Below are 18584 nucleotides of genomic sequence, written 5' to 3' on the forward strand. Positions count from 1 at the left end.
GAGCTTTATTGCTTTAGTAAAAATAATTAGGTAGGTACTTGAACACAGTCGTTTTTGTTTCAAAATATCAATAACGAAACAACACAGAAAACCGTATGAATGTGTGTTGAATTGTCAGTCATTATAATTATAATATTTATGCTCTGTGCACATAAAGTTCCTTAAAATCTGTAGTTCAATCATATGCGAAGGGTAGGTAGGTAGGTAGGAGGAATTTTACCGGTAGGAGTGGGGGGTCTACGTTGAAAGAAAAACAGCTCACGTAATTAATGGATGCCCCCAAAGGAAAATTGTTTCATCGTGTTTTTAATAACTCGCCATCTTGTATTGTCTTTTTGGAGGGAAATTCATAATTGATTTAAAACCAACTTTTTTGATGTGCTGGAAATTTTGAGAATGCCTCAGAATCGTATGACAATTGATGATAATGAAAGAAGTTTTTACTGAGCGTTTATTTTTTTATGCAATGTCTACGCGGAGCGAATGAATTTTAGTTTATTGATAACTTTATCTTTAGTACATATGTTTTTTTTGTTGTTTTTTATTGTTTATTTTTTTATTGGCTAGGTATGTGGACGAGCTCACAGCCCACCTGGTGTTAAGTGGTTACTGGAACCCATAGACATCTACAACGTAAATGCGCCACACACCTTGAGATATAAGTTCGAAGTTCTCAGTATAGTTACAACGGCTGCCCCGCCCGTCAAACCGAAACGCATTACTGCTTCACGGCAGAAATAAGCGGGGCGGTGGTACCTACCCGGGCGGACTCACAAGAGGTCCTACCACCAGTAAAAAAATATATCCAAGGACAATGCCCATTTTCCATGGGCGTTTGGGCCCCTAAAAAAAGTTGTCGGGTGTTGATGATTTTAACTTAATTTGATAGACAAAGAAATATCGTTTCATATTCAGAAAACGATTTTTATGTTCTCACCCAGGTTTAAGAGAAATCTGTTTTTTTCTGCAGCTAAAATTAAGTTGTTAATTGTTTTCTTCGAAATCAATAATCGCTCTCTTCATTATTTACAGTATTAAATAAGTTAATTGTGGTTAATGTTGCTAGAAATAAGCCCTTACGTACATTTCATTATTATTATATCCTCATAATAATAATAAAATGAAATGAAATCCGGAAGCCGGCAACGATATTGTTGTTGTTGTTTTTAAATTCGCCAACAAGCAGGCAAAGAGCGTAGCCTATACAGCCTAGTCTGTCGTCGTTATATTTTTTTATGTTAATAAAAATTCGGTGTATTTCTTTTTATTGCTTTTTGGGAGTTTTGACGTCAACTTGATGAATAGTGAGCGTGAATTTCCGCAGACCTTTTATCTTGAAAAAAAAAAAAAAGTCACTGCTATGTTAGCCACAGTTTTATTCCAATGCCTCAATAATCGTGAACAACGATTATTGACGTTTAATACACAAAACAACACCCAATTTGTATATTATACATCACAATAAACTATTAAAAAAACATTAAAATAAAACTTCAAGTGACGCTTTACTCGGGTTGCTGCCAAAACTCTCTGATCATATATAATAAGAATAGAGTAATGGTAGGTCATTGAGATTTTTACTAATGGAATCATTAATATCTAAAAATATTAAATAATTCATGGTTTTAAGTAATAATTATTATTACAATACATAAATATTGAATTGAACAACAATAAACTAAAAAGTCTGTGAATTATAACCATTAGCTATTTTTTTTAATTTGTTGTTCAAGTCACAGACAACTCTTTCGTTTGTCAGCATATAGGTTTACTATAAGGCTGTATGGGCTAACTTTCCCTTTGTCTATTGGCGAATTTAAAAACGATGGCACTCAGTTTTGGGATGTTATCAAATAAGTAATTTATTTTTTTGTAAAACAATGCCAGGGTGAAAGAAATGTTGATACATAAACTAAACAACATGAAAAAATAAGGCATAGTTTTTCAAGTACAAATAGTTTTGTCATGAAGTTGGCCTACTTTTGGGCATTGTCCTTTGCATATTTTATCTATAAAAAAATATGTATCTAATTTGCATATTTTCTATTTCTGCTTGAGGATTCATTCCCTTCCGCCTTGCTTCAAAACGAATTAATGAGCAGTTAAAAACACATGGTTTTGTTTAGTTAAATTGATAATTAGATTGGTTCTTCATTAAATAAATCAATCGCTCCAGTTTTCTCTTTTTTTTTTTTTTTTTTTTTTTTTTATGATTGAAAGTTTACTGGTGGCCCGAAGGCCTTTCCAGTTTCACCAGGACAGGTGGGCGAGCAAAGGCTCAGCCAAGAGGGGTGGGATTTGCTAACAACTGCCCGAGCGCCTCCGAAGGAGACCTAACAACTCAAGAGCAATTGTTTCGCGAATGAATCTACTACCGGATCGGAATCGCGACCCGCTGAGAAGATCCGGCGAGAAACTCAGCGGGCTGATGCATGGGTTAGGTTGCACGTCGACCTCTTTGTCGAGTTCGACGAGTACGGTTACCGGGGTTCCTAAGCCTGCCCCTAGTATTAGAGCTGAAGGCATCTAATGCAAAGGTTATTGGATCTGATGGATCCGTAAGGACGTGTCTAGGGCGTCGACGGTGACTGACTCCTGCATGATCAGGATTCGGGGAGTAGTCAGCGGCGGCAACGATAAGGCGATTATCATGACGCATAGCCTTATCGAAGTATCGTTCCGACGCTGACTTCATGTATTTCCGAATTGATTCGAGGCCCAGGTCGTCGTGTAGGTCAACATTCCTCACGAACCACGGAGCCCCGACAGCTAACCTGCAAAAGCGGGATTGTAGGGATTGGAGGGTGTCTATGTGTGTGCGGGCCGCGTGAGCGAACACCACACTCGCGTAAGTCATGACGGGCCTTATGCAAGTTTTGTAAAGTGTCACCTTGTTCCGAAGGGACATTTTACTCCGCTTACATATCATGGGGTAGAGTCTACCGAGAATAAACGCGGCACGGTCACGGACTGATTTTATATGCGGGCGGAATGTCATCGATGCATCCAGGGTAACGCCCAGGTACTTGACCTTCCTGGCCCAGGGTATGGGTTGTCTAAAGAGAGTAATCGGGGGTGTGAGATTCCTCCTCCTAATCCGGGAGGAAATCCGTGTGGAGCTTCCCCTCTGAAATAGCACCGCAGTACTTTTCGCTGGGTTGATGTCTATGCGCCATTTTCGGAACCACTGTCCTAGGGCTAGGGCTGCGCTCTGAAGCTTCTTCGCGATTAGGGACTTATTTCTACTAGAATAGTAAACAGTCGTGTCGTCGGCGAATAAAGCTAAATGGGTCGGCGGCGACCGGGGAATATCGTTGACGAATAAGCTAAATAGGAGGGGTGAGAGGACAGAGCCTTGCGGGACTCCAGCTGTGAGAGGTCGTGGGGAGGAGCGGGTTCCCTCGACTCGATATCGAAAAGAGCGGTTCGACAAGAAGTCCCGTATGATGAGCACGAGACTATCCGGCACGCCCATGTTGAATAGTTTGAAAATCAAACCGTTGTGCCAGACTTTGTCGAACGCTTTTGCGACGTCGAAGAAGAGAGCTCCCGTGTATAACGGTTTTGGTCGATTAAGCCCCACAAGAATGTGCTCCGTGAGGCGGTGCACCTGTTGAACGCATGAGTGATTTGTACGGAATCCGAATTGTTCATCGATGAGAATGCCCTTGGATGAGACGAAATCTCTGAGGCGCTTGGAGAGCAGACGCTCATACAGCTTGCCTAGAGACATGAGGAGGCTAATCGGGCGGTAACTCGTCGGATGATTTTTTGGTTTACCGGGTTTATGTATGCCGATAACGTCCGCTTCTTTCCACACCGCGGGAAAGATACAGTTCGCCATAGCGGCATTGAAAATAGATGCCAACATCACGATGAGTTGGACGGGTAGAAGTTTAATAACGCGGTTAGATATACCGTCGGAACCGGGAGCCTTGCGAGGACGTAGGTCTTTGATCAAGTCTTTGACTTCCATCGGGGTGACGGGTGGTATCGCATCCGAGGGTGGCAAGGAGGTTCTGCGTTCTACCTCACTGTCTACTAATTCTACATGAACAGGGTCCACGGATTGAGTGCTGGGCGTGCACTGGGTTTGCAATGTATCGGCCAGCAGCTCTGCTTTTTCGTCATCATCAAAGGCCGCGAGTCGGCCTGAGGGGCCTACGAGGGGGGGCATAGTTACTACCGTATCCGATTTGAGAGTACGAGCTAAGCGGTAGTAAGACCTTTGGGAGGGCGCGAGTCCTTCTAAGAAATCAGACCATCTGGCATCTCGGACTTCGGCGATGCGAGACTTTACGTCGCGTTGTAGGGCACGCATTCGAATACGATTTTCCGCGGTAGGATACCTGTCGTAGGCGCGTATTGAGGCGTTCTTAGCTCTAAGGAGTTCCCTAATATCATCGGACAATTTGAAGCGGTGAAGGAAGTCCTCCGCTACAACTTGTTTTGATGACCTATCTAATGTCGAGGTGATGTGTGATGTTAAGATGTCTATGGCTTCAGCGGTATCCTGAGGAGACGGGGTAGAGTCCGGGTTAAACGGGAGCGATGGTGGATCAGATTCAGCCAGGCTGATGCCCAGCGTGTGCCAATCCACCACAGTCCTCGTGACGGGAACGGAATCGGGAGCGCGACCGAGCTTCATAACGACGGGACGGTGGTCTGAATCTAACTCTGAAACTACTTCGATCGAGTGTAAGTGCAGAGTTACGTTTTTTAATAACGCTATGTCGAGTATATCCGGGCGATGCGCGATATTTAGCGGGTAGTGAGTCGGGATTAACGGAGCGACGATATCGAAGGCGAGATCATCGACTAACGCGTCAAGCCGCCTGCCATTCGGGGTTGTGGTGTGTGAGTTCCACCTGATGTGTTTACAATTTAGGTCGCCCGCCAGAATGACAGAGCTCCCCATACCGAGCAGCGCCTCGATATCACTGCTTAGAACGATCTTATCCGGTGGCAGATAAACGGACGCGATAACGATCGGCGCGTGTCCCGTCAGTGAGATTCGGCACACTGATGCTTCGATATTAGCGAGCGCGGGAGGATCGAGTGGGACGCAATGCAGGGCTCTTCTATAGTAAATGACGGTACCACCACCACGGGCAGAGAGCCTGTCGTTCCTGACCATGTTATAGTTCGCGATTTTAGGGTCACGGCGCGCGGGCTTAAGTAGGGTCTCCTGCACTAAAAAGATATCAATTTGATGGTCACGCAAAAAGTCAGAAACCTGATCACGTTGATTTGCGAGACCGTAAGCGTTAAAAAATCCTATCGTCACGGATAGGGGCTTTATTCTACTTATATACGCCATTGATTACCGGCGGAGTGAGGGGAGGACGTACGTATTTAATGACGCGTATACGTCGGCGTATTCCTGCACAACGGCGATAAAGTGTTGTGCAGTGGAGGCAGCGCGAATGGCGTCGCCCAAAGCGTTAACGCGCTCAAAGTTGATCGACTGAAAGAAGTCGATCGCTAAAGCGAGATTTTCGGACGCGGTCGGAGGGCAAGTCGCGGGAGAGGGACGAGTCGCGGGGGCAGGACGAATCGCGGAGGAGGGAGTTGTAGCCGTGTTCGTGTACGGCAGCGGTTTCGCCCAGGCCGAGACACTGGGCACCGCCGCCGGAACGAACGCTGGCTTAGCCTGCGACGCAGAGGGTGCCGAGGCTTTGATGTCTGGGCCGGAAGCTCGGAGGCGGTTTTGGCGGGCGACGCGGCGATTTATTTTCGGGGCTCGGGGGCATCCGCGGTAATTTGCGGGGTGACCCTGTGTTCGACACAGGACGCAGCTAGGCGGTTCCGTCGCGGTTTTTTGATCGCGAGTGCATAGGGCCGTGGCGTGATCGCCTAAACATTTGACGCATCGGGGGCGCGCGTGACAGTTACGGGAAGAGTGCCCATACAATTGACAGTTATGGCACTGGCTAGGAGTGCCTTTTTTATGGGGGGCTTCGACAGCGATACCAGAGAGCCTACAGACGGTCTGTGTGTTAAAGATTTTCTTACCCTCGGGGGTAGGCTGGAGAGCGACTAGAACCATATTATATGGCTCCCTACCGCGACCGGTGTGCATACGGTGCACAGAATTCACTGGTAGGCCTTGTTCTAACAGGTCGGCTTTTACGAGCTCTACATCTAACTCTTTAGGGATTCCGCGTATTACAACGCGGAGTTCGCGCTCCTCCTGAAGCGTATAAGTGTGGAAGCTTATACGCTCCTTACGGAGGTAAGAGGTGAGGGCCCTATGGTCATCAGATGAATGCACCTTTATTTGGATGCCGTTCGCGAGGTTACGGGCATTCGTGAAATTGATATTTTTGGCCTTAAGGGCCAGGGAAACTCGATCCCAAGCTGCCTTCTCTTGAAGGATTACCGGAGGAGGGGACTGGGTTTTATTTTGTGCCACCGGACGCGGCGACGGACTGGCACGGGCTGGAGGCGCAACGGGAGTCTGGGGTCGGGGGCGCGACACGTTCGCGGCTTTGCTAATTTTAGCGGCCGCGGGAGCTCGAGACTCCGCGGCACGCTTCTTACCCTTTTGTACCAGGGTAAATCCATCCGTCGATGAGGCGGGGGCGAGGTCGACCTCCATCTCCGAGTCAGAGTCGGAGGACGAGGAGGCGGGCGCCGGTGACCTACGAGCAGGTGTTTTGGAGGGCGCGACGGAGGCCGCGGATGATCGCACAGCTGGAACGGCAGGCACGACGGAGGTTGCGGTGCTCGATGTAGAAGCTTTGCACGCAGGTACAGGCGACGCAGGAGCAGCGAGCACGGCGGAGTCTTCGAGAGAGCTCGCAGTGTGATTGGCCTTGAAAGCCAGAAACTCTGAGGCGAGCTGTGGATGACGAAGTCGGAGGAATTCCGCGAACACAGCGTCCATGATCGCTGAGTGCCCAGGTGGGGCGGCCCCGGGTCTTGAAGACACTCGCCTTGCGGCGAGGCCCCAACTTCTCGGACCTGAGCGGTTCTATTGAACACAGGTGGCGATGCGGCACGATTACTACAGGACAAAGAAAAAACACAACAAAACGGAAATAACAAAAAGAAACAAAACAATTAAACACTTCCAGGAAAGCAGTTTGTCGGCAGATGTACCACGAACACAGAAATAACGAAAGGAAACAAAACAAATAAAAACTTTCAGGAAAAAACACTTGGTCGGCAGATGTACCACGAACACAGGCCGCGCGAACAATGGCCGGGCTAACAAAAGCCGGGCGAACAAAGGCCGGGCGATCGAGTGGTCGATGGGCACGTCCGCACGTGACGGGTGCCTCTATCGGAATGAGTTTTCTCTTCTATAACTTATGGTAATATTGTTGCTATTGAAACAAACCGATTGATTGAATGCGAGAACTTGTGTATGTACTGCGCCTGCGTTATAGTAAGGGTGCGTTTTATTGATAATCAAGTTTAGATATAATTCGCATTGCTGTAACGTGATTTTGAGAAACGAGCTAATTTTGCATTTTTGTACGTTGTAGGTATTTGGGAATAAAAACTATTTTTAACATTTTGTCTTGCATCCCATGACATGCATGACTAGTAATGGATTGCGTCAACTCGAGGATCATTCGCTTTTGTTTCATACAATGCAAGCAATATTGTTTCAATATTTAGTTTCGTGTTATCGTATTAGTAATGATCAACACTTAGTCTTGTCTTCAACTTCTGGAATTGTTCCAGCACGCCCGGTCTGCTGGCTTTTACAAAACGTAGGCACGTCTGAGTCTGAAGCCTGCGACGATTTGAGAGACATTATTGCACGGCCGTGTTGGTCCAAGATCGCGTCGGTTGTGTTTGCAATGTTATTTTAACTTCCGTTCAAATAATACTTTATTTCAGTACCCACAATACGGCTAGCAACAGCCATACCAGCTAACATAGTAGGCTGATGTTGTATAGTGCATCTGGGGTTGGGTTAGGGGAGGCCCGGCGCATCCGATCAATAGACTCAGACAGGGTGTGCAGACGCCCGCCAACGCAGTAGCCCTAGTAACCGTGGTCTAAAAGGTAGCATTCAATATGTAGACAAAGAATAATTGTTTTATCATTATTAAGCTATACGTATAAACGATACCAAAGCCCACCATGTATTTTTTATTTATTTATTAGAAGGGTGGACGAGCTCACAGCCCACCAAGTGTTAAGTGGTTACTGGAGCCCATAGACATCTACAACGTTAATGCACCACCCACCTTGAGATATAAGTTCTAAGATCTTAGTATAGTTACAACGGCTGCCCCACCCTTCAAAGCGAAACGCATTACTGCTTCACGGCAGAAATAGGCAGGGTGGTGGTACCTGCCCGCGTGGATTCAGAAGAAGTTGTCACAAATGTTCAGTGAAGCCCACACACGTCACAATGTAAATGCCAACAAACTCCAGAAAGGTGAAGTCACTGTTTCAATTGTATTAAGGACTAGCACACCCATGAAACTAGTACGCGGCAAAAATAGGCAGGTGGTAGGTACTTACCCATGCAGCCGTCTCTTACCTCTCGTCACCGTCACGGGACACATGTGTATTATTAACCGGTTTTAGGTCATATAAAGAACTTCATTGAAATGCTTGAAGCTTTTATGTGAATAAGCTCACAGATAAGAATATAAAAACAAATAAAAGGGCGAAAATGTAACTAATGTAACTATCCGAATTTTGGGATCCGCTTCATCCAAATCACGTTAGATACACGCTCGTATTACAGTGAGAGAAAGAAATTGAGCATATTTTCTGTGAAATCAATATTTAAGCTTACCTTAGAATAATTACTAAGAAAAGGTCGTATCTAAAAATAAAAATAAAAACGCGTCGATCTTTTCATCAGTTCCACAGGCACTTATAAACATATGGTGCAAGTCTACACACCTCACCGCATCGAAAGGAAATGAAAGGATACACACATCGGTCTTCCTGGGAGCCGAGCGTGACTCTGTTCTCCCATACACCGGATGTCTGCGGTTTTTGCGTCGTTGTACACGGGAATTCGGTGATGCAAAAACTATAGCACTCAACACAATTTTAGAATAGCAAGCTGCTTAGTGCTTGAAGATCTCGATCAATTAGCACGTTCGCGTGAGCAACCTCATCTCTGAATAATGCTACTGTGGCGCACCTTTTTCCCATACAAAGTTTAGCAACGTCTAGAAACGTCCCGCCGTAATACGTACATCTTATGATGATTTTTTGAAGTGAAACTTCTTTGAGAATCGTTATAATTTAAAACTCGATGAAACGAAAAAATAATTCCATAGAGTCCTTCGATCAACAGTTACTATTGTTGAACGAAGATAGAGACACAAACACATAAATATATAGGATTCAGCCGGCGAGAGAATGAGATAGAACACATTAAACGTTCTCGGTCTCCTCTTTGTGCGACTCTTCGTAGCATCCCCACTATCGTCTAATAAACATTGTCCATATGTAGGATATGCTATGCTCCTGTGTAGTAGGATAGTCAGTATATCGAGAGATATCAGTTCTAAGGTCTCAAGTTTAGTTACAACGGCTGCCCCACCCTTCAAACCGAAACGCATTACTGCTTCACGGTAGAAATAGGCAGGGTGGTGGTACCTACCCGCGCGGACTCCCAAGAGGTCCTACCACCAGTAGTACTACTACAGTACTACCTACAGTACTAGAGTTTATACCACGTATTAAGTCTGTGCATACGTACCTGGCCTTAAATCCCGCAATTCACCAAAGGGGAACAGAGGTATATATATCAGCGCTGTTCAATGCATCCATTTTGAACAGCAGCAGCTAAGCCACGCGCGTCCTTTTGCTCTGTTTCTGTCTTTTATTTATTTACCTGCAATAATCTAAGCCCGTGTAGAAGGCATTAGATGAATTTTTTATTATTTTTTAAACGTATTATGAGCCTTTATGAAAAATAATATACAAATTAGAAGTGTGTAGTCAGATCAGCTCAATGGAGAGTGAGCTGATCAAGTTTCCCTACTTATTTGCTGATAGCTTAAGGAGAGTTCCTAACTACCCCCGGAGGGTTCACGGCGTCAACCTGAGACACGGGGCAACACCATGTGGGCCGTGAGCTCGGCCACCCATCTAAGCAATAAAAAATAAAATAAAATAATCTACCACCGGATCGGAATCGCAACCCACTGAAAAGATCCCGCGAGAAATTCAGTGGGCAGTGTCTGTGGGTTTGTTCACTCGTTGAACTATTAGTCGTGGCGAGGACAGTAGCCGGTGCGAAACAAGCTTATTAAGTTTTCTTTTAAAAACCAGTTCGCATCGGTTTTAGATAGAAAGGTTTTTTTTTGGGTTTTCTAAAAACCGGTTGACATCACTAATCCGAACAGTCATATCAGCAAACCCTCACAAGTTACTGCCATTGTTTTCGTTTAAAATTGTAATTGTAAAAATGTTACTGTACTAAATACGACAACATTATTGTTACGCCGGTAAGAGTAACGCCATCTATCGCTGAATAGTCGAACGAATATCGAAGGATCTAGAAGCGCCTAGAACGCTCGAGAAGTACAACGCCATCTATCGACAAATAGCGAAAACTCTTACTAGATATGTGTGGAATATTCTCGATAATTCTAGGGATGGGGTATCGGCTATAAAAGCGTTGTAGAGATGGCACGCAGTCAGTTAGTAATCGGAACTACTCGAAGCGAAACAGCGAACGGATGCCCTGTAGCGAAGCGGAAGAAGCGAACTGAGACTTTTAAAGTGTTTGTTGCGTGCTTTAAAGTGTTTGTGAAGTGTTGAATACAGTTTTTAGTTGGACTTTGGTGAAATTTTATTTATCCCGAACCCTCAGAGGGTAACATAATTATAAAAATTACATAATCCAACAATTTTCAATAGGCAATCACTCTGCACGAAGATTACTAGCGAGATCCCATAATATCCAAATCACATCCATTACTTAGCGACGCGTCTTCAAACAAGAACCTTTTTGAAATATTTGCGTTTACATTAGCAATTACGAATTCAACGTTGGGCGAAATTGAAAAATAATAGGACAAGGGTGATGTTTCTGGCATGGCCGGGGAGGAATCGGGGCTTGGATTTAGGGTCGCATTAGAAAGACGTAAAATAAATTGATTGGGTGCCCAAAAATAATAATTAGAAGTTATTAGGTGAAAAATAACTGGACAAGTAGAGTTAAACCCTCGCCCTAAGAGTTCTGGAGAGTTCTGATTGAAGTCCAAGGTTCTTCGTACACAAGGGTATGGAGTCCTTCAGTGCTAATGCTGATCATTTATTATACGGCTCTGTCTCAAAATAAAGTTGCGGTAATTTATTGAAACTAAATGGGCTAATGTATTATTAATAGTACACTGCAACATACCTGCTGTATCTGTATCTTTTCCAGAATTTCTGTAAATTAAACGGCTGTATGATCGCAGAGATCGCTTTAGCGATAAGACCGCCTATTATAGAAACGTATCTACTTGTTGGCTGTTTTTTTAATATTTGGTGTGCAATAAAGTATATTCTCTCTCTCTCTCTCGTTGAGAGAGAAGTTGGGCGCTGTGCAGAGGCGACTTAGGGTTGGTATATAATAGTCATCTACTAGTGTATATGAGCTTTATGTTAAGATACATGCCCAGTACAAAACTTACGTTCTCGCGCATGAGTGTCACTCAGCTATCGCATACAACGGGCACTTTTTTACTTCAAACACCACAAAGGACGGTGAATTTCAAAAGAAAGGAAGTGATATTATTTCCTTCGTCAAAATATTTCTAGAAATGCCCGAGGAATTACAAAAGGTCCTCTTTACACACAGCAAAGTGTAAATACCCGCGTTACAGCGGAAATGAGACGTTCTCTCGGAGAGGGCCGAATTTCTTTTTCATTTTTATTTCTCTTCGACGGCAACTGAACAGCGCTACCCTTTGCCGTGCCTAATGGAAAAACTTCCGAACTCAATAAATGAGTATTACCTACATTGAAATCAACTTGTACCTCTAAATGTTTTTTGGGTGTTTTTATACGGTTGTTACCTGTAGACATAGCCTAGTTATACTGTTACTAAAAGTAAGTTATTTTTTAAATTCGTTTTCACAGGCCATATAGAATCATCATCATTATCATCATAGACGGTTACTCTTTTTTTTTTTTTTTTTGCTTAGATGAGTGGACCAGCTCACAGCCCACCTGGTGTTAAGTGGTTACTGGAGCCCATAGACATCTACGACGTAAATGCGCCACCCACCTTGAGACATAAGTTCTAAGGTCTCAAGTATAGTTACAACGGCTGCCCCACCCTTCAAACCGAAACGCATTACTGCTTCACGGCAGAAACAGTTTGGGTGGTGGTACCTACCCGTGCGGACTCACAAGAGGTCCTACCACCAGTACTCTTAGTAGAGCAGTCATGGTCATCTGAAGTCCTTGTTAATTAAAGCCCCGGCAGCTGTTCTCCATAATTCGCGAACTGAAGGTTGGCGCATGCACTCGTTAAGCTTTAGTAAGCTCGGTTTTAGCAAGGATTTTCACTTGATCAAAAACTCCTCATCACGAATGGCACCTTAATGTACGATTTTAGCGCTCGAAGTATCGCACCCCTGGCATACCATTCAAGCTTATCTAATGTTTCAAAACATGTTTTTTCTCACATTCAACTTAGGACGATGGAGAGATGATTATTGATATCGGTAATGATGTAGTCTGTGCGTTTATCGATACTTATGTGACATAGATATGGCATTTAATGAAAAAAAAGCAAAAGCTCTCGCTGTACGTAAGTTGAACTAGAGCCACATGACTGTATGCGATGCGTGTGGTGTGTGCGAACGTTCAAGCTATTTGTTACTATAAGATTCTAGTTTCCATTCCTCTAATGGTATATCTTACAGAGAATGCGATTTGCAGGTTTTATGGGTGTGATATTGTAAACTGTAGTTTTGAAGGTAGGCATGGTAAACCTGTGTACTTAGTGCGAGTTTTTTAACGTTCTCGATAGCGTAAAAGTTAGCTCATATTTGTATGGAATGGGATCGTTTGCGTACGTTTGCCGCTACGGACGCTGTTCCAACTGCATACAAAATTGGCTTAACTTTTATGCTATCGAGAGCTTTAAGAAACTCGCACTAAGCACACTGATCTAAAAACCGAATATTTCATTTGATTTCGAAATTAGTTCAGCAAATAAACATTACAAGATTAGTATTAATTAGATTTGTTTATTTAAGCTTCGTGATTTCTGCTCGGAGCGCGCATCGGTGAACTCAAGCTGCCGCAAACACAGCAAGGCGACTTTTTTTTTTTTTCGAGAAACGAACGATTGTTTTGTTTCTGGCCGGGAGCGGCGCGGCGTGCGGTATCGGGCCGGGAGCGGGCTGCGGAGCAAGGGTGAGGCGGCGGCCGAGCTGCGCCAGTGCCGCGCCGGCCGACCTAGCTAGCGCACCGCCCGCGTCATGGAGCACTTCATTGAAACCGTTCGCAAATACCCCTGCCTGTGGAACACGACGGCCATCGAGTACAGAGACCAAGAGTTAAAAGACGCGGCTTGGGCCGAAGTCATGAAGGAGACCGATCTGTCGTCGGGTGAGTCGCGCTGTCCCCGGTCGAGTACCTATACTGACGCTCGCCCCACCTAGATGTTCCGTGAATACGTAACCGGCGCCGCGTCCTATGTGAGCTCGATAATAGCGTACGCTGTTTTATCAGCCGGTCGTTATGATTTTGTTTGTAATTGTTAGTAATTTTGTACTTGTGTGCTTACAATTACGACTCTCTTTCTTAAATTATTTTTACTGTGTCGCTGGAATAAGCTTTATATGCTACCGGCCAAAATATTACTAACAAGCTGTCAATTGCAAGCTTACTATAACACCCTTAACGATGCATGCATACCGTGGACTTCTCGTATGATCTTGTGTGATTATCTGAACGAATTGAAATTGCAAACTGAAAAAAAATTATTATTGGTTTATTTTGACACACTAATTCACGTTTCAGTGGTAATCAGAGTTCATAGACACAGCAATATTTGTTGTGTTGTGACATGAGACTGAAATCACTATTATACATTGTAGTAACGATGACCCCACTCTTATAATCAGCATGTGCTCAGAAACGAAAATAGTAAGGGCCATATTTATTATAGTAGTGGGTTCGATTTCCACCTCGGGCAAACATTCGTGTGACGAACGGAGACAGTTTGTATGCTATATAGGTATCCGGGTGCCTAATTTATATACATGTATACATTTAAACGTATGGGCATCAGTCTCTGGTACCCAAACAGGGACTCCTAATTTGGGGTCAGATTACCGTGCGTGATTCATCTCTGATCAATAATTATTTTAATTTGAAAATATATGGTTGTCACTGTTAATAAATTTTCAATAATGTTTCTTCTACAAAATTTTTAAATTATTTCATTCTTTACAGTCAAAGAAGTAAAATTAAAATGGAAGAAACTTCGAGATAGTTACAGGGACGCGCTGAAGAGACAAAACGAGATGCTAGCCAAAGATCCAAGCAATCCTACCAAAAAGTCGTATCCCTGGAAATACATGGGACCGATGCAATTCCTACAACCATACATGAGCAATAGGAAAAAACCCGTCGAATCACCAGTATATTCAGCACCGGTAGTCAAGCAAGAAAATGGTCACCAACATAACGGGGAAGCCCATAGTTCTGAGGAGTCGGAGTCCGAAGCAGAATCATCACCTAAAAGAAAGAACTGCGAGCAGCTAACCGTGATCGACAGGAAACTTGACTATTTATGTAAAGTCCAAAACAAAAAAATGTTCACGGAAGCTCATTACTTGGAGCGGAAAAGGGAGACCCCGCCTCCGACGCTGCCTGACCCTCTGGACATATTTTTCAACAGCATGTGCCAGTCTACTAAAAGACTGCCATTTCCCACTCAAGTAAAAATTAAAAAAATCGTATTTAATGCCGTTATTGAGTCCGAAGAGGCCTTGATAGCCGAGCAGCAGAGTTACGCCGGTCTCTGGGCTCAGGGAGCGGGGAGTTCTTCGAGCAGCGAGGCCGGAGACGGCGCAGAGGACGAAGACCGGAAACCTTCCTGAGCCCTTCCTTACAGCGGCACAGCGCATTATTACAACTGGCTGTATCAATATTACTACGCACAAAACAGCGCCTCCAGCCTCAATACCGGATCGTGAACTCGTGGTAATAATGGTCGGAATGCCGCTTCCGATTTCAGGACTGATTGCTAATGAAGTGTTTGTGTTTTAAAAATGGCGGCAATGGACGCTTAAATTTTTGAGGTGTATTAATATAGAAAAAAAAAAGATCGTGACTATAGAATTTAAAGTTTTGATGCAGAAAAGCAAATAATGTAGACCTAAGATTAATTTAAACGAGACACACTAAGCATTTGTAAAGCTCCGTATAAGCTCTGACGACTGAGTAAGTGAGTATTTCGAACAATTTTAACTCCGCCATTAAACTGATAATACGTTGGCTCCGCACGCCATTTTATTTTCCAGCAACACATTGCAGACTATACGAGTAGCAATACTTAATAGTAATTTTAAATCCTATGATGTGAGTGATGACGGGTTTACCTAGTTCTTGGTTGGAAACGTTTTCTGTAAACTTCATAAAGTAATACATATATGAATTAATGTGAATCATTTGCAAATCACAATTACAGACAATTACTGACAGCAGCGTTCTCTCCGATAGAAACATTAAAGTTTTTGAAATTTACTAAATTGTACGTTGTCTTCAGTCAAAGTCTTTTTTTTATTGCACAAGTCTCATCAGTGATAATCGTAAAACAAGTGTGAACGTAGGATGGTATGATGGTTGAGCTTCGGGGTTTTCATTAGGTCTATGAAAATATACAAATCACTACTAAAATAACGATTCGCTTCATTTATTTTTTTATTTATTGTCAAATCTTTATTCAATTCTAATCTATCTATCTATTCTAATCTAATCTATTCAGACCTAAAATAGCTCCACTTTTTAATTTCGTGACTGGACTATGGCATGTTATGTTCTTTAGTCAATTCCGAGGAAACCTACGTGATTTTGGACTGATACACAAATGGATAAGAATTGCTGGAGACAAATCTAATTGTGCTTCTAATTAGGATTAAACAATAATTTTAAAGATTAGTGATGATCGGAAATATTTATTTTTATGTATCAAATTCGTTACCTCTTAAGGAATAACTCTAGATAATATATTATTAAAGTATTCCAAGTTTACTATAAAATCGCCATCAAGGCGATGTAAATACTATATGCACTGTAGGTACTGTTACATGTAGAGAGTAGATGTTACGGAAGGAACTATTGTACCTAAATATTTGGAAAAATTCACAGCAAAAGATCTGAAGTCGGGTCCAAAGATTTGTGATTTCGATTACTTCTGATCATAAGATGAGTGACGGTATTCTGTTTGTATTCGATAATTACTCGCGATAAGGCGAACGGAAAGCTCAAAACAATACAATAATTCAATGTGAATAAATAAACTGGGTTTAAAATAAATGCTTAATAAATCAAACGAGAAATCTTTTGTATATGAGCAGCCCTGCCGCGTGTAACTGATAATGAAAATCTCGACAATGCACTCAAAACAGTTGGATGAAGCCTGAACTTGTTCAAATCAAAGTTTTATTCAAAATATACTTTTACATCAGGTAAAAACTCGATAAATAATATTACGGACATTATATATTCAGAATGTTATAACAACGAACCTTTGGCAGTAATTAAGCTACACGCGCAACAATTAAGAAGTCAATACCATAACCTTATGTATTTTTGCAACAATAACTATTCTGGCCGCAAATTGTTCGTCCGTATCAGTCCTTTTTTTTTTACGCTGGTGAATCCATTTACGTATACCCGGTCGAGGGGGGTAACGGACCGAGCTATGTCGGACTCCGGCGCCTCCTGAGAGGAAGAAGGGGAGAAGAGAAGGGCCGAGGTCCTTCACCTCCCCCAATTTCTCACAGGAGACTACGCCTTGAAAAAGGCGCGCGAAGCATTTGCCCCGCAGAACCGACTACCATCATATCAGTCCGTATCAGTCCTGCGAATTCTCGAAACACAATTTGCACACACACTTCGTGCTAGACTGCCCAGACCGGACGCAAACGTTTGACGGATCTTACATCCGGCGCTAACGTTCGTTCGCGTTATACGAAGATAAAGAAACGAACCGACACGTTACGCAAAATATGCGCCCGGCGTTTTTTATACTACCTTCTCTAGTAACCTCTAGGGCTTATACTAGATTCGCCGGGCGAGTAGTTGAGCTCTTGGGGCTCTAACTTGATGACGTTGCTAACACTAGCCCTAGCAAGAGCAGTGCTTCGCTGAATCTACCACCGGATTGGAAACGCGACCCACTGAGAAGATCCGGCGAGAAACTCAGTGGGCTATGTCTGTGGGTTTATTTACTCGCCAAACCCTTCGTCGCCAGCGACGGGTTCGACGAGACCGGTGACCGATGCTTGAGGTACATAAAAGCACCGTTAGTGGTTCGGGAGGATCCGAAATGACGTGGTTAAGGCTGCCCGGCGTTAATAATCATCATTTTAATTAATTGACGAATAACTAAAAATTGTATACAGTAAAAGCGCGGACGTAAGCTCTGCAAATAAGCCGCGAATATCGAAATCGTCAATAAGGAACTTTTACTGTACTTCTGTATTAATTATGTTAAGTTGGTTGATAATTTAAATGACATTTCTGCCGTAACCCAGAATTCTGATGACTAGAGCATATCGCGATAAACAAGTATTTTAAAATTAAATTATAGTGTTCACGATTTTTGTCATTAAACAAAGCATTGCTGTGAGCAGGACGATCCATCAGTATTTTTTCATCGGGAGCTACACGCGGGGGTAAATACACTTTCGCCTGAATAATATTGCTTGATCGGCTCTCAGCGAACTACATACCTACATAATAGTATTTATAAATTATTAGAAAATTGATTCGTAGTTACCCGCCCGGATTAGACCCGTTTTATATTAAGAAGATTAAATATAAATATTTTAGTAAATATCAGAAGATCTCTAATGAAAATAAATGTTTTTTTCTAAATACTGTATATTCGTTTTATTGCCATCTAGGATTGTCGCAGGACTTCGACTTACCCTGGTTCACGCCACAGGTATCTTTGTATTATTTCATAATAGACATTATCAATCACCTATTATGTCGTAATCAGACTGAATGTGCCCAGTTAAAAAACTAACTTTATATGAATATATTACATTGAAGTACTTACTTAATTAACAGAATGTTAATGTTCATGATTTCATGAATGACTTCCACGTTGTAATAAATATCTAACCAAGACAAATGAGAAACAATTGGGACGGTTACACTATACAACTACGATTTACCCTCATGTCTCAAGGTAGGTGGCGGCAATTTTTTTTGGCAAAAAAGAGCTCCGGTAGCACAGATCTATAAATAAATCAATTACAGACTGGGACCTCAGTGTTTCTGCGAATCCTTTTGTTTACGACGCACGCACACACGCAAGCAAGACACATGTTCAGTTCCTTTGACAGAAAACAGCTGTTCCTTGTCTATGAAGAGAAATACCTTGGCGGTTACATACACGGGAATTT

The 18584-nt window shown here is 43.0% G+C and overlaps 1 protein-coding gene across 2 annotated transcripts; it reads left to right on the top strand.

Moving 5' to 3' along the window:
• The first annotated feature begins 13317 nt into the window (after positions 1 to 13317).
• On the top strand, positions 13318 to 18053 carry LOC101738789 (uncharacterized). Of its 2 annotated transcripts, none has more exons than XM_004923878.5 (2): positions 13318 to 13545; positions 14395 to 18053. In XM_004923878.5, the coding sequence occupies exons 1-2, from the start codon at positions 13416 to 13418 to the stop codon at positions 15042 to 15044; spliced, it is 780 nt and encodes a 259-aa protein (XP_004923935.1). In that variant the 5' UTR covers positions 13318 to 13415; the 3' UTR covers positions 15045 to 18053. The 2 variants fall into 2 exon arrangements, with proteins under 2 accessions (XP_004923935.1, XP_021202158.2); XM_021346483.3 differs by lacking the exon at positions 13318 to 13545 and adding an exon at positions 13561 to 13695.
• Positions 18054 to 18584: the final 531 nt, after the last annotated feature.

Source organism: Bombyx mori, chromosome 3 (assembly GCF_030269925.1).
Source record: "Bombyx mori chromosome 3, ASM3026992v2".
NCBI lineage: Eukaryota > Metazoa > Arthropoda > Insecta > Lepidoptera > Bombycidae > Bombyx > Bombyx mori.

What these genes read in the sequence shown, in the direction of transcription:
- LOC101738789 (XM_004923878.5), top strand. Translation starts at nt 13,416, where the DNA reads ATGGAGCACTTCATTGAAACCGTTCGCAAATACCCCTGCCTGTGGAAC. An exon ending in GGAGACCGATCTGTCGTCGG is followed by an intron (nt 13,546 to 14,394) that starts GTGAGTCGCGCT and finishes CATTCTTTACAG; the next exon opens with TCAAAGAAGTAAAATTAAAA.